Here is an 11,198-nt window from a genome sequence, read left to right as displayed (position 1 = left end):
AAACCCTAGCTTTCCTAAACCCTAATTTTCCCAAACCCTAGCTTTCTAAACCCTAGCTTTCTAAACCCTAGCCCACCCCTTGTCCGGATTGGCCTGAATAACGCATGCAGCAATATCTCCCCCGTGGGCACAGAGGGCCCCCCGGGGGCCCCTGTCATCACAGGGGCCCCCCAGGTCGCCGCGGGGGCCCCCCTCGGGGGGCCCCCAGACCATGCGGGAGAGGGAGCGGCCCCACAGGAGAGAGCCCAGGAAGCCCTTCTTGCTGCTGCTGCTGCTGCTGCTGCTGCTGCTGCTGCTGCTGCTGCTGCTGCTGGGCTTGGGCTGCTGCTGCGGCTCCTGCGGCGGCACGAAACGCGCTATTTGCTGCAGCATCTGCAGCAAATCGAAATGTTCTGCTGCAGCAGCACTTTCGGCCAAAGCCTCCACCAGCAAACCCGCAGCCAAAACGCGCTGCGCAGCCAACTGACACAAGCAGCAGAAGCAGCAGCACAAACCCCAAAAAAGGGTTTAGGTCTCAGCAGCTAGCTGCAGCAAATCCAACAATTAGGGTTTCCAAACAACGCACTCTAGGGTTTTCGTTTCCCCCTTTTAGTGTTTGAGGAAGCCAGACGCCCAGCTAGCTAGCTAAATGGCTAGCTGCCTAGCTAGCTAGCTGGCTGGTTTGCTGCCTGGCTGGCTAGCTAACTAGCTAGCTGGCTAGCTAACTAGCTACATAGGTAGATGGCTAGATAACTGGCTAGCTAGCTAGCTAGCTAGCTAGCTGACTCGCAGGGCCAAGGACTCGAGAGCCGGCTAGCTAGCTGCCTGGCTAGCTGGTGGCTAGCTGGGCCTAGGGCCGCTAGCTGGTGGCTAGCTAGCTGGTGGCTAGCTAGCTGGTGGCTAGCTAGCTGGTGGCTAGCTGGTAGAAACTGACTTTGCTGCTGGCGAAGCGCCGCAGGCGGTCTAGTGCAGAGCCCCCATCTTCCCCCGGGCTGCTGAAGCTGTCCAGTGCTGCAGCAAAACAGCAAACTGCAGCAGCTGCTGAAAGCAGCAGCAAACAAGACCCTTTGGGGGCCCCACGCTAGCTGCGGTTTGCTGCTGCTGCTGCTGCTGCTGCTGTTAGGAGGGGCCCCTGCTTACAGAAGAGAAAGCGACTCATGGTGGTCCGCCGCAGCAGCAGAGCCACTGCTGCTGCTGCTGCTGCTTGTGCTGCTGCTCAAGTTGCTGCTTCCGCTGCAGCCGCTGCTGCTCCTGTCTTGCTGCCAAGATTCGCCGTGTCTTGCTGCAGCTACGGCTGCCTCGCCGCTGCATTTGTTGAGTGGCTAAGGCTTTGCTTCCGCCATTGTGGGGCCGGTTTGCTGCTGTTGCTGCTGCTGCTGCTGCTGCAGCAGGTGCTGCATGTCGACTCCGAAGCAGCAGCGCGAGCGTCCGGGCCTTGCGAGGGATTGAAGGCCCCAGCAACGGCGCTGCAGAAAGAAGCCCTCACTGAGCTGCTGCTGCTGCTGCTGCTGCAGCGCTGTCTGCTGCTGCTGCGCGGTTTGCTGCTGCTGTTGCGGCGCAGCTGCAGCGGCAGCGCGCTGGGCCTCGCTCCAACACTATTAGCTGAGTTCGCGTGTCTTAACCAAAAAAGGCCACCCTGAAGCGCCGCATTTGTTCAAAATTCAGGAAAACTAGAAGGAAAGAGCAGCAGCAAAGCGCGGGTAGTGACTTCCTTGGAATGTCTGCATGCAGTTGGCAGCAGCAGCAAATCCAACGCGGACCGCTGCGGCTGCAGCGCGAAGTCTCGTGGTTCCCCCGCCAATACGGAATTGAAATTATCCCGCTTGAGTCAATTTCAATGTTTTTATTAATCTTTCCGATTAATTAAATCCCAAAAAGAAGATATAACTCTTGAACTCAGGGGGTGCCGGGCGGCTGGCGCAGTGCCGCGCAGCTGCTGCTGTCCATACACTCCCATTCTTATGGTCCAAAATATAACAACTAGCAAATAAATGGCATTATTTAGTTTTTTAAAAGAGGAAAAATACTTTTTAAGCTCCGAGACGCTCTCTAGCAGCAGCAACGGCAGGTGGGGGGCGGTGGTCGGCTCTGCGACACGGGCGCCACTGAGCTGCTTGTTTACAGGAAATAAATTTGGAAACTAAATTTATTTATTTCATTTAAAAGAGTTAAATTAAGCTTTTGAAGTCACTCTGATCAGTTTACTGTCCGCAGGCATGCTCGCTTGCGCTGCAGCAGAATAACTCCAATGTTGCGGGACCAGCTAGCCGCAGCCAGCAGCAGCAGCAGCAGCAGCAGCAGCAGAACTCAAGCTGGCCTATTCAGCCCCACAGCTCTTTTGCTGCTGCTGCTTAGAGCTGCCTTTTCAGCAGCTGCTGCACGCAGCGCTGTTTGCTGCAGCTGGCTGGAGCAGCCTGTGCAGCAGACGCAGGCGCGGGGAAGCAAAAAAGCAAGCGCTTGCTGCTGCAGCAGCAACGAAAAAGCAATAGCTGCAGAACTAGCAGCAGCAGCAGCAGCAGCATGGAGCTCTTGAGGCTGCCCCCCCTACGCTGCGGCTCCTCCTTCCCTGAGCGAAGTGCAGCACGCTGCTGCTGCAGCACGCTGCTGCTGCTGCACGCTGCTGCTGCTGCACGCTGCTGCTGCAGCACGCTGCTGCTGCAGCACGCTGCTGCTAGGTGCAGCAGCAGCCGCTGCGGCGCCCGCCAGCTGCTGCTGAGCTACAAATCTGTTGCTGCAGTATTTAATGGATTCTGCTGCAGCAATTGTTGGATCCTGCTGCAGCATTAAATGGATTCTGCTGCAGCACGGACTTCCGCAGCAGCTGCATGCAAACAAATTGAATTCTCTGCAACGTGCGCATTGAGGTGTCCATACACCTGAACAGTCACTGCAAAGTCTGCTGCACTAAGGTGTCAATACACCTGAACAGCGCCCGACAAAAGCATTTCCTAGCTCTTGTGTCTTCCATTTCTTTTCTGTAAATGAATTTGTACTTTTAATTCCTAGTTAATTAATTAATTAATTAATTAATTAATTAATTAATTAATTAATTAATTAAAAAATAAAATTTGCCTGGCCCCGAGGAATCGCAGATGCTGGTTGTGCGCCTGTAGATAAACAGCTTGCTAGCCAGCTAGCTAGCTAGCTAGCCAGCTAAATGGCTAGCTAGCCCATATCTAGCTAGATAAGTGGCCAGCTAGCCTATACCTAGCTAGCTAAGTGGCTAGCTAGGCCATACCTAGCTAGCTAAATGGCTAGCTAGCCCATATCTAGCTAGCCAAATGGCCAGCTAGCCCATATCTGGAGGTGGGCGGAGCCAGCAGCGCATGCAGCCAATAATAAGTGGATCTAAACACAAGACAGGTTAGCAGCTAAAGTTGAATTATTTCTTTTTTTGTCATTTCTTTATTTAGAGTTTGTTTTTTAGAAGTTCATTCTAAATCAGCAGCCCCAAGTGCCCTCGCAAGGCCCCAGGGTTTGTGGCAGTTAAAACCAGAGGGGCCCCCAAGGGGGCCCCCCTCCAGGAGGGGCCCCCAAGGGGGCCCCCCTCCAGGAGGGGCCCCCAGGCCCTGAGGGGCCCCTCTGGGGGCCTCTGTGGGGCCCTTTTGAATTATTTTTGCTGCTTTGTGGCTTTAAAGGGTGCATAGGGTTAACCAAAGCTGGTTTAAGTCAAATATATTTTGTATTTTGGACTTAAAAGGCGTTTTTAAAACAATTTATGGTTTTAATCCCTTTTTCTAAAGACCTTTTGCAAGGAATTCGTGTTGCTGCTAGTGCTGCAGCAGGCAGAAGAACAACTGCCCAGAAAAGCACTAAATTTGCATGCGCTGGCGCGCTGTAACTGGCATTTTTAGTGGATTTAAATTCAATTGTTTCTTTTTAAATGTTCAAGTAGCTGCTGCAGCGTTGTTTAGGCTTAAATGCACTAAGTGGCCAGTGCTGGCCAGCCCAGAACTGGGCTGGGTAATTTTTGAAAAAGTTCAAAGAGCTTTCAGTAAGTGTGCAGGCTTGTCTATGGGCTGGAGCGGGGGCTGGTGAAAACTTGTGTGGAGCAGCAGCAGCAAAAGCCAAAATTAATTCAATAATACTATTTTTAAAATTAATTTTGTTTTAAAAGAGTTCAATTTGCTGTTGGTGCGGCAGGGGCTGCTGCTGATCTCCAGCGGTGGGCTTCTGGCCCAGGCTGGGGGTGGGCTGCAGCAGGCATAGCAGCAGCAGCAGGAGCAGCAGCAAGTGCTGCTGCTGCATGCATCTGCTGCATTCGAATTTTATGAAACACTATTTTTTGTCCTGGGTTTCAGTCTTTTTTGAATCGAGCAGTCCGAGCTGCTGCAGCTGCGGCGGCGGCGCGGTCACCTGTTCTCCCCTCCTGTTCCGTGCTGCTGCTGCTGCTGCTGCTGCTGCTGGTGCTGCTGTTGCTGGTGCTGCTGCTGCCTCTTTTTCACGCAAACGCTATTCTAGCAGCAGCAAACTTGTAGATTTTTAGATCCCGGAGTCTCAATGGCCCAGAAAGGAAGAGTCGCAGGGGCTGCCGTTGCTGCTGCTGGGTGTGCCGGGGTGACAGCCAACAAGCCGCAAGCATTTAGGGTTTAAAAAAGCCTCAAATCGAGACAAAAAGAAATATAAAAAGACTTAAACAAATTTGTAAACTGCTGCTCCTGCTGGCTGCCTAGCTGCTGCTGTTAGAGCAACAGCACCGACACAGAAGGAGGTAGAGAGCACGGATGGAGCCCCTCCAGCAGCAGCAGCAGCAGCAGCTGCTGCCGCAGCAACAGTCCCAAATGCTGCTGCAGCCCCAGCCCGCAGGCTACTCCTCAGGGGTTGAGGAGGCTGGGGGCGCTGCCCCCGTGTGCACCGACTCTGGACAGCTCATGCTGCAGCAGCAGCAGCAGCAGCAGCAACAGCAGCAGCCCTTGCTATACCAGCCACAGCTGCAGACAGGCAAGCCTGCCTCACGTCACATGCTTCAGCTAGAACAACTGGCAGGATTCACGAAGTTCCTGCTGCTTCGTTTGCTGCTATAATAGACAGTGCTGCTGCTTGAGAAACACAGCTGCTGCTGCTAGTGGTGCTGCTGCAGCTGTTGCTGTGCGGCTGTTTCCTTTGCTGCTGCACGCCACCCAGCGACGGCTCTGTTGCTTCCAATGCTGCTGCTGCTGCTGCTGCTGTTGCTGCTGCTGCAGGCGGCGCTAGCTGGCCACAGTATGTGCCCGTGTGGGACTGCAGCGGGGCCTCGCCTGCTGCAGCCACAGCAGCAATGATGCAGGGGGCCCCTGCTGCTGCTGGGGGCCCCTTTGCTGCAGCAGGCAAAGAAGGCCTGAGTTCTGTTTACTGGCCAAGTCCTTACGAGGCGCAGCTGCTGCCGCTGTCTTACTGTGGCTTGCCTTTGTCAAATCCGCTGTCAATCTCTTTTGCTGCTCCTGCTGCAGCAAACTTGCTGCAGCCGCAGCAGCAGTTCCTGCCGCCGCTTCTTTGCACTTATGCTGCTGCTCCGCCGCCCATGAGCCCGCTGTCGCCCCGTTCTGCTGCTGCTGAAGCCCGGTCTAAAAGGCGGCAACGATGGTGCTGCTAGCTGCTGCTGCTGCTGCTGCTGCTGCAGCAACTGCAGCAGCTGCAGCAGCTGCTGCTGCAGCGCACGCTCCCCCGTTGGCTAACCACCAAGCAGACCCTAGCGCCCTAAACCCCAGACTTTAAAGCTTAACTGCTAGAGCCTACTCCTAAGCCAGTTCACCTGAAACCCTAAACCCTTCTGCTGCTGGCCAAGCAGCTAAAACCCTAAACCCTTCTGCTGCTGGCCAAGCAGCTAAAACCCTAAACCCTTCTGCTGCTGGCCAGGCACCTAAAACCCTAAACCCTTCTGCTGCTGGCCAAGCAGCTAAAACCCTAAACCCTTCTGCTGCTGGCCAAGCAGCTAAAACCCTAAACCCTAAACCCTTTTGCTGCTGTCCAAGCAGCTAAACCCTAAACCCTTTTGCTGCTGGCCAAGCGCAGGCCCTGCTGGCTCCGCATGTTGCGGCGCTGTGTGGCTTCTGGGGTTTAGGGGGGCAGCAAATGCTGCCAAACGCAAATGCTTTTGTCATAGAAACCCACTGATGCCCCGATGAAGCGCTGCTGCTGCTGCTGCTGCTGCTGCTGCTGCTGCTGCTGAGGTAAGCAGCAGAGCTGAGTGATACCGTAGGCCATGGACTCGTGAGGCTGCTGCTGCAGGAGCTGCTGCAGCACCGGTGCAGCACCGTCTTCTGCAATCGGAAGCATCGCAGCACAGCCCCGTGGTTACTTAGCAGCAGCAGCAGCAGCAGCAGCAGCAGCACGAGCAGCAGACCGCTGCAACAGCAGGTAGCAGCAGCCCAAGTGCAGCTGCAGAAACGAAACCCACTGCAGGCACAGGGGGCCCCACAGCAGCAACTATTCTTACCTGCTTCTTCCATTTCCCAAACTTCGTAGCCTCCGTGGCAGCAAGCAGCAAGAAGCAGCGGCCGCTGCTGGCTGCCCTTGGGCTGCTCGGGGGGCCCCCGGGGGCCCCCCGAAGCAGCGCCGGGGGCCCCCCTGAGGCCCCCCGAAGCAGCGCCGGGGGCCCCCCGGGGGCCCCCAGAGGCATCGCTGGGGGCCCCCCGGGGGCCCCCAGAGGCATCGCTGGGGGCCCCCCGGGGGCCCCCAGAGGCATCGCTGGGGGCCCCCCGCGGGCCCCCAGAGGCATCGCCGGGGGCCCCCCGGGGGCCCCCAGAGGCATCGCCGGGGGCCCCCCGGGGGCCCCCAGAGGCAGCTCTGGGGGCCCCCGGTGAAAGGCGCAGCCGCCAGAGGCCCCCTGAAGCCTGGCGTGAAGACAGGGGGCACTTTAGCTGCCGCAGGTCGAAGCAGCGAATGAAGCCGTCGTAGCTGTGGGGCCCCACAGACACAGAAAGCAGCAGCAGCAGCAGCAGCAGCAGCAGCAGCAGCAGCAGCAGCAGGAACTTGAGGAAAGAGCGCGCGGCGAGGCACTCAAGGCACCAGGGGGCTGCTAGGGACGCAGTTTGTGTCCAACGCTGGCTGCTGCTGCTGCAGCTGCCGGCAGTGCTGCTGCTGCTGCTGCTGCTTGTGCTGCACCTCTTTGCATGCAAACGAAGCAGCTGCAGCAGCAAAGGACTTCACCTGCCACTAAAGAGCAGCTGAGAGTTCGTGGGAGAAAAACATAAAGAAGTTACTCCCATGGAGTGGCTTTTGCTGCTCTCCGCGCGCAGACACGGGGAGCTCCCCGCGCTGCTGCCTCTGCTGCTGCTGCTGCTGCTCCTGCTGCTGCTCCTGCTGCTCCTGCTGCTCCTGCTGCTGATGGCCGTCTCTAGTGCAGCAAAGCGGCAGCAGCTCCGAATGTCCCACAGACGCAGCCGGCAGTCATCGGCCCCTGAGCCGCAGTGTACGTACACCTCGACAGCCTCAGCGGCGCAGCAAAGACAGCAGCGGCCTGCAGCCCTGTGCTGCAGCAGCAGCAGCAGCAGCAGGTGCTGCTGCTGCTGCTACTGCTGGTGGACTCTGCTGCGCGTGCAAACTGCAGCAAAGCAGCACTTACCCGTGGCAATGAGGCTGCTGCTGCTGTGGGGGCTGACAGCCACAGCCCAGGCCTCTGCGTCATGAGCCTTCCTGCAGCAGCAAGGCGCAGCAGTTAGCAGCAAGCTGCTGCAGCAGGGGGGTTGCAAGCAGCAGCAGCGGGCTGCATGCATGCAGCAGCAAACTGCAGCAGCAAACTGCAGCAGCAAAACTTCTCAAAAGCTGCAAAAGGCTCACCAAACGAGCGACAAGAACTCCAAGTCGGTCACCACAGCAGCAGATCCATCAGAACATGTTGCTGCTATGAACCTTCAGCAGCAGCAGCAGCAGCAGCAGCAGCAGCAGCAGCAGCGTGAACTCAGCGTCACGCATTATAAGCTCAAAGAATAGAAGCAACGCAGCAACTTATTCGCGGCGAAAAAAAGGCAGGGCAGCAGCAGCCGCAGCAGCAGATGCAGCAGCAAGAGAAGTAGCAGCAGCAGCAGCAAAAGCAGCAGCAGCAGCAGCAGCAGCAGCAAGATACCTTGGCTGGCCATGAAGGGCATCCAAGCCCAAGCCTATTTGGTCTCGGCCTGGATCCTGAAGCAGGGGCACTCGAGCAGCAGCACTGCAGCGGAGGCTGCTGCTGCTGCTGCCGCTGCTGCTGCTGCTGCTGCTGCTGCTGCAGCTCGTTCTGCTGTTATTGGCTTGTTCCTCCTCTTCAGGGTGTCCAGACACCCGAAAGGCGTGCAGCGCGCAGTCTGAGCCTATAACTGCGAGAAGAGAATCAAACTCTTGCTGCAGCACCAGCAGCAGCAGCAGCAGCAGCAGCAGCAGCAGTAGCAGCAGCAGCAGGGGCATTAAAACAGCGGAAACGCTGGCGTGGCAGAGACAGGGATGCCAGGGCGGGGAGCAGCAGCGGTAGAAGCAATACCCGCAGCAGCAGCAGCAGCAGCAGCAGCAGCAGCAACTTATTGCCTCACTAAGAACATGCCATTGCTGCTGAAGCTGCTGCAGCAGCAGCCCTCAGCAGCGCACAGCCACCGGGTGTCCAGACAGCCGAAGGATTCTGTCGGATGGTGTAGGATACAGCTCACAGAAGGAGTTGCTGCTGCTGCTGCTGCTGCTGCTGCTGCTGCTGCACTCTGCTGCTGCTGCTGCTGCTGCTGCACGCTATAAAATGAAAGACCCCCCCTACGGGACCGTGTGGCCTCGTCATACTGATACATCCCGACAACAAAGAGATCGCTGCTGCTGCTGCTGCTGCAGCAGCTGCTGCTGCAGCAGCTGCTGCTGCTGCTACTGTTGCTGGTGCAGCATGCATGGTCACTTGCTGCCGCAGACGCTACAGCGCATGCACCGTCTGCTTCCCTCTTTTCTGGCGTTTCTGTTGCTGCTGCTGCTGCTGCTGCTGCTGCTGCTGCTGCTCTGCGGCTGACACAGAGGGCAGCATGCTGGCTCCAGGACTCAACACAGTCGGGTGTATAGACAGCTTTGAAGGAAGCGAAGACACTCGAAGGCGCCACAGCAGCAGCAGCAGCAGCAGCAGCAGCAGTGCCCGCAGCAGCAGCAGCAGCAGCAGCACCCGACGGCATTTTCTGCTGCTGCGGCCCCTGCAGCGGCTCACGGCCTACAGCTTCTGGCTTTTTGATTATATTTCATGGCTTAGAGTCAAGAGAAATGTTAAGAGTTTGGGCTGCTGCCTTTAGGCAAATAAAGAGAACGGGGGGCCCCTGTGGGGCCTTCACAAGGCAGGGAGGGACAGTCGACTGTGCTGCTGCTGCTGCTGCTGCTGCTGTTGCAGCTTGTGCTGCTGCGGCTGCAGAGCGGCTCTTAGTGAACTTATCTCTCTTAATAGTTATAGTAAACATTAAAAATGTCTTTTGCAACAACTTTGTGGGAAAGCCTTAGCCTGGGGGCCCAATCAGCCACAGCAGCTGAGCTGCTGCTGCTCTGCTGCTGCTGCTGCTGCTGGGACGAACCAGCGGTCCCCTCTGCGCTGTCTCTTCGTGTCTACGGCATCCCCCTTCATTGCAATTCTTGAACAAAATGAAATAGCAGTAAAACAAATGAATGATAAACTGAAGACCAAGTCCCAGAGCGCCCCTTGTGAATTGGGGTGTACGTACACCTGGCTCGCCACCGACGCAAATCGACAGATGAGATAATTGTTGCATCCTTCTTTTCCCCTTTGAAGTCTCAGTTTTCTGTAACTTTCCTGAAAGTTACATTTTCACTTCTGACTGCAGCAACGGGCCGGTGTTGCTCCCGCTTTAGCTGCTGCTGCTGCAGCTGCTGCTCCCGTGCCGGCGGCGTCTGCTGCGCGAGTTGCAACGGTTGCTGTGTTCTCCCTCGCAGCCGAAATAGTGAAACAAATCAATACTATTAATCCATTTTTCCTCATTCAGCCCTTGCAGAGAGTCCCAGCAACAGCAGCAGCAGCAGCAGCAGCAGCAACAGCAGGCTCGGTAGGCACCGACGGAAGTGACCTCGGCACATGCATCTGTAAGCAGGGAGCAGCACGTTCAGTAGCAAGCAGCAGAAGCAGCAGCAGGAGCTTTGACAGCAGCAGCAGCAAAATGCCACTTGAATTGGTGGGACTGTGGGGCGCCGCCTCTGCGCTGGCTGCTGGCAGCAAAGGCGCAGCAGCAGTGGCTGCAGGCAGCAGCAAGACAATAGCAGCAGCAGGCGCAGCTCTTTTCAAAGGCGGAGGCCTGGGACACTTGCTGCATGCAAAAGGAACTGCTGCTGCTGCTGCTGCTGTTGACGGCACAGCCGGCAGCTGCCAGCTGATAGCTACTGCAGCGCAGCACAGCGGGGCCGCGGGGTCCCCGCCCCTCAGCAGCACAGCAGCAGCAGTCTCAACAGCAGCAAGCGGCGGCAGCAGCAGCACAACTGCAGCAGCTCTAACGACGAAGTCTGCAGCAGCAGCAACCAAAGCCCACCTGCTGGGGGCCACAAAAGCCTCTGCAGCAGCAAAAGGGGCTGCTGCCCACTCCCCAACCTCCTCTGGGGGCCCCAAAATGGGTACTGCAGCAAAAGGCACTGCAGCAAAGCCTCTGGGGCCCCAGGGGGCATCTCGCCACGTCACAGGGGGCACGGGGGGCCCCAAGGTGCCCCAGGTCCCGGGGGCCCCCGGGGGCCCCGGGGGGGGGGCCCCGGGGGCCCCCGGGGCCCCCGGGGGCCCCCCAGGAGTCCCCACTGGGGGCGAAAAAAGTGTGACAGTGACTCGAGACTTTGCCGAAAGTACTCCTTCGGGAGTTGTGCATCATATCACCCGAACCACCACAGAGTCCATAGACACGCTGGAGCCAGCGCAGCTGCTGCAGCTGCTGCTGCCGCTGCCTGCTGCTGCCTGCCTGGGGGCCCCGGGGGCCCCCGCCCGGGGCCCCGGCTGCACGGGGGGCCCCGGGGGCCCCGGGTACACGGGGGACCCCGAGTGGCTGGGGGGGAGTGGCCAAGTTTCAGAAAGGGGGCGGGAAGAGAGGCAAACTGAAAGCTACCACGGCCTCTCAGGAGAGCCGCAGCAGCAGCAGCAGCAGCAGCGGCAGCAGCAGCAGCAGCGGCAGCAGCAGCAGCAGAAGCAGCAGCAAAACGAGAATATCGCAGGCGGCTTTGGGGCAAAAAGGACAGTCACCCGCAGCACGCTAATGGGGCGGGCTGAGGCCTATGGGGCTTTTCTGTGGAAAGTGCAGCAAGGGGAAATAGGAAAAAATTAA

At 57.7% G+C, this 11,198-nt stretch overlaps 2 protein-coding genes across 2 annotated transcripts; one reads left to right on the top strand and one right to left on the bottom strand.

Annotated features, from left to right (window-relative positions):
* Positions 1–4,968: 4,968 nt before the first annotated feature.
* ENH_00049100 (WD domain, G-beta repeat-containing protein, putative) lies at positions 4,969–8,932 on the bottom strand (the record flags this gene model as incomplete). The annotated part of the gene is made up of 10 exons (XM_013581224.1): positions 4,969–5,219; positions 5,354–5,522; positions 6,070–6,218; positions 6,395–6,855; positions 7,108–7,357; positions 7,523–7,593; positions 7,738–7,809; positions 8,024–8,277; positions 8,463–8,699; positions 8,840–8,932. The coding sequence occupies 10 exons, from the start codon at positions 8,930–8,932 to the stop codon at positions 4,969–4,971; spliced, it is 2,007 nt and encodes a 668-aa protein (XP_013436678.1).
* Positions 8,933–10,058: 1,126 nt separating this feature from the next.
* On the top strand, positions 10,059–11,198 carry ENH_00049090 (hypothetical protein, conserved; the record flags this gene model as incomplete). Its single annotated transcript, XM_013581223.1, has 1 exon — positions 10,059–11,198. One exon carries the CDS (start codon positions 10,059–10,061, stop codon positions 11,196–11,198), a length of 1,140 nt encoding a protein of 379 aa, XP_013436677.1.

The sequence above is a fragment of the Eimeria necatrix genome, genomic scaffold (assembly GCF_000499385.1).
Source record: "Eimeria necatrix Houghton genomic scaffold, Enh_scaff381, whole genome shotgun sequence".
Lineage (NCBI taxonomy): Eukaryota > Apicomplexa > Conoidasida > Eucoccidiorida > Eimeriidae > Eimeria > Eimeria necatrix.
Note: the sequence above shows the minus strand (reverse complement) of the source record. Positions and strands in the feature narration are given on the sequence as shown.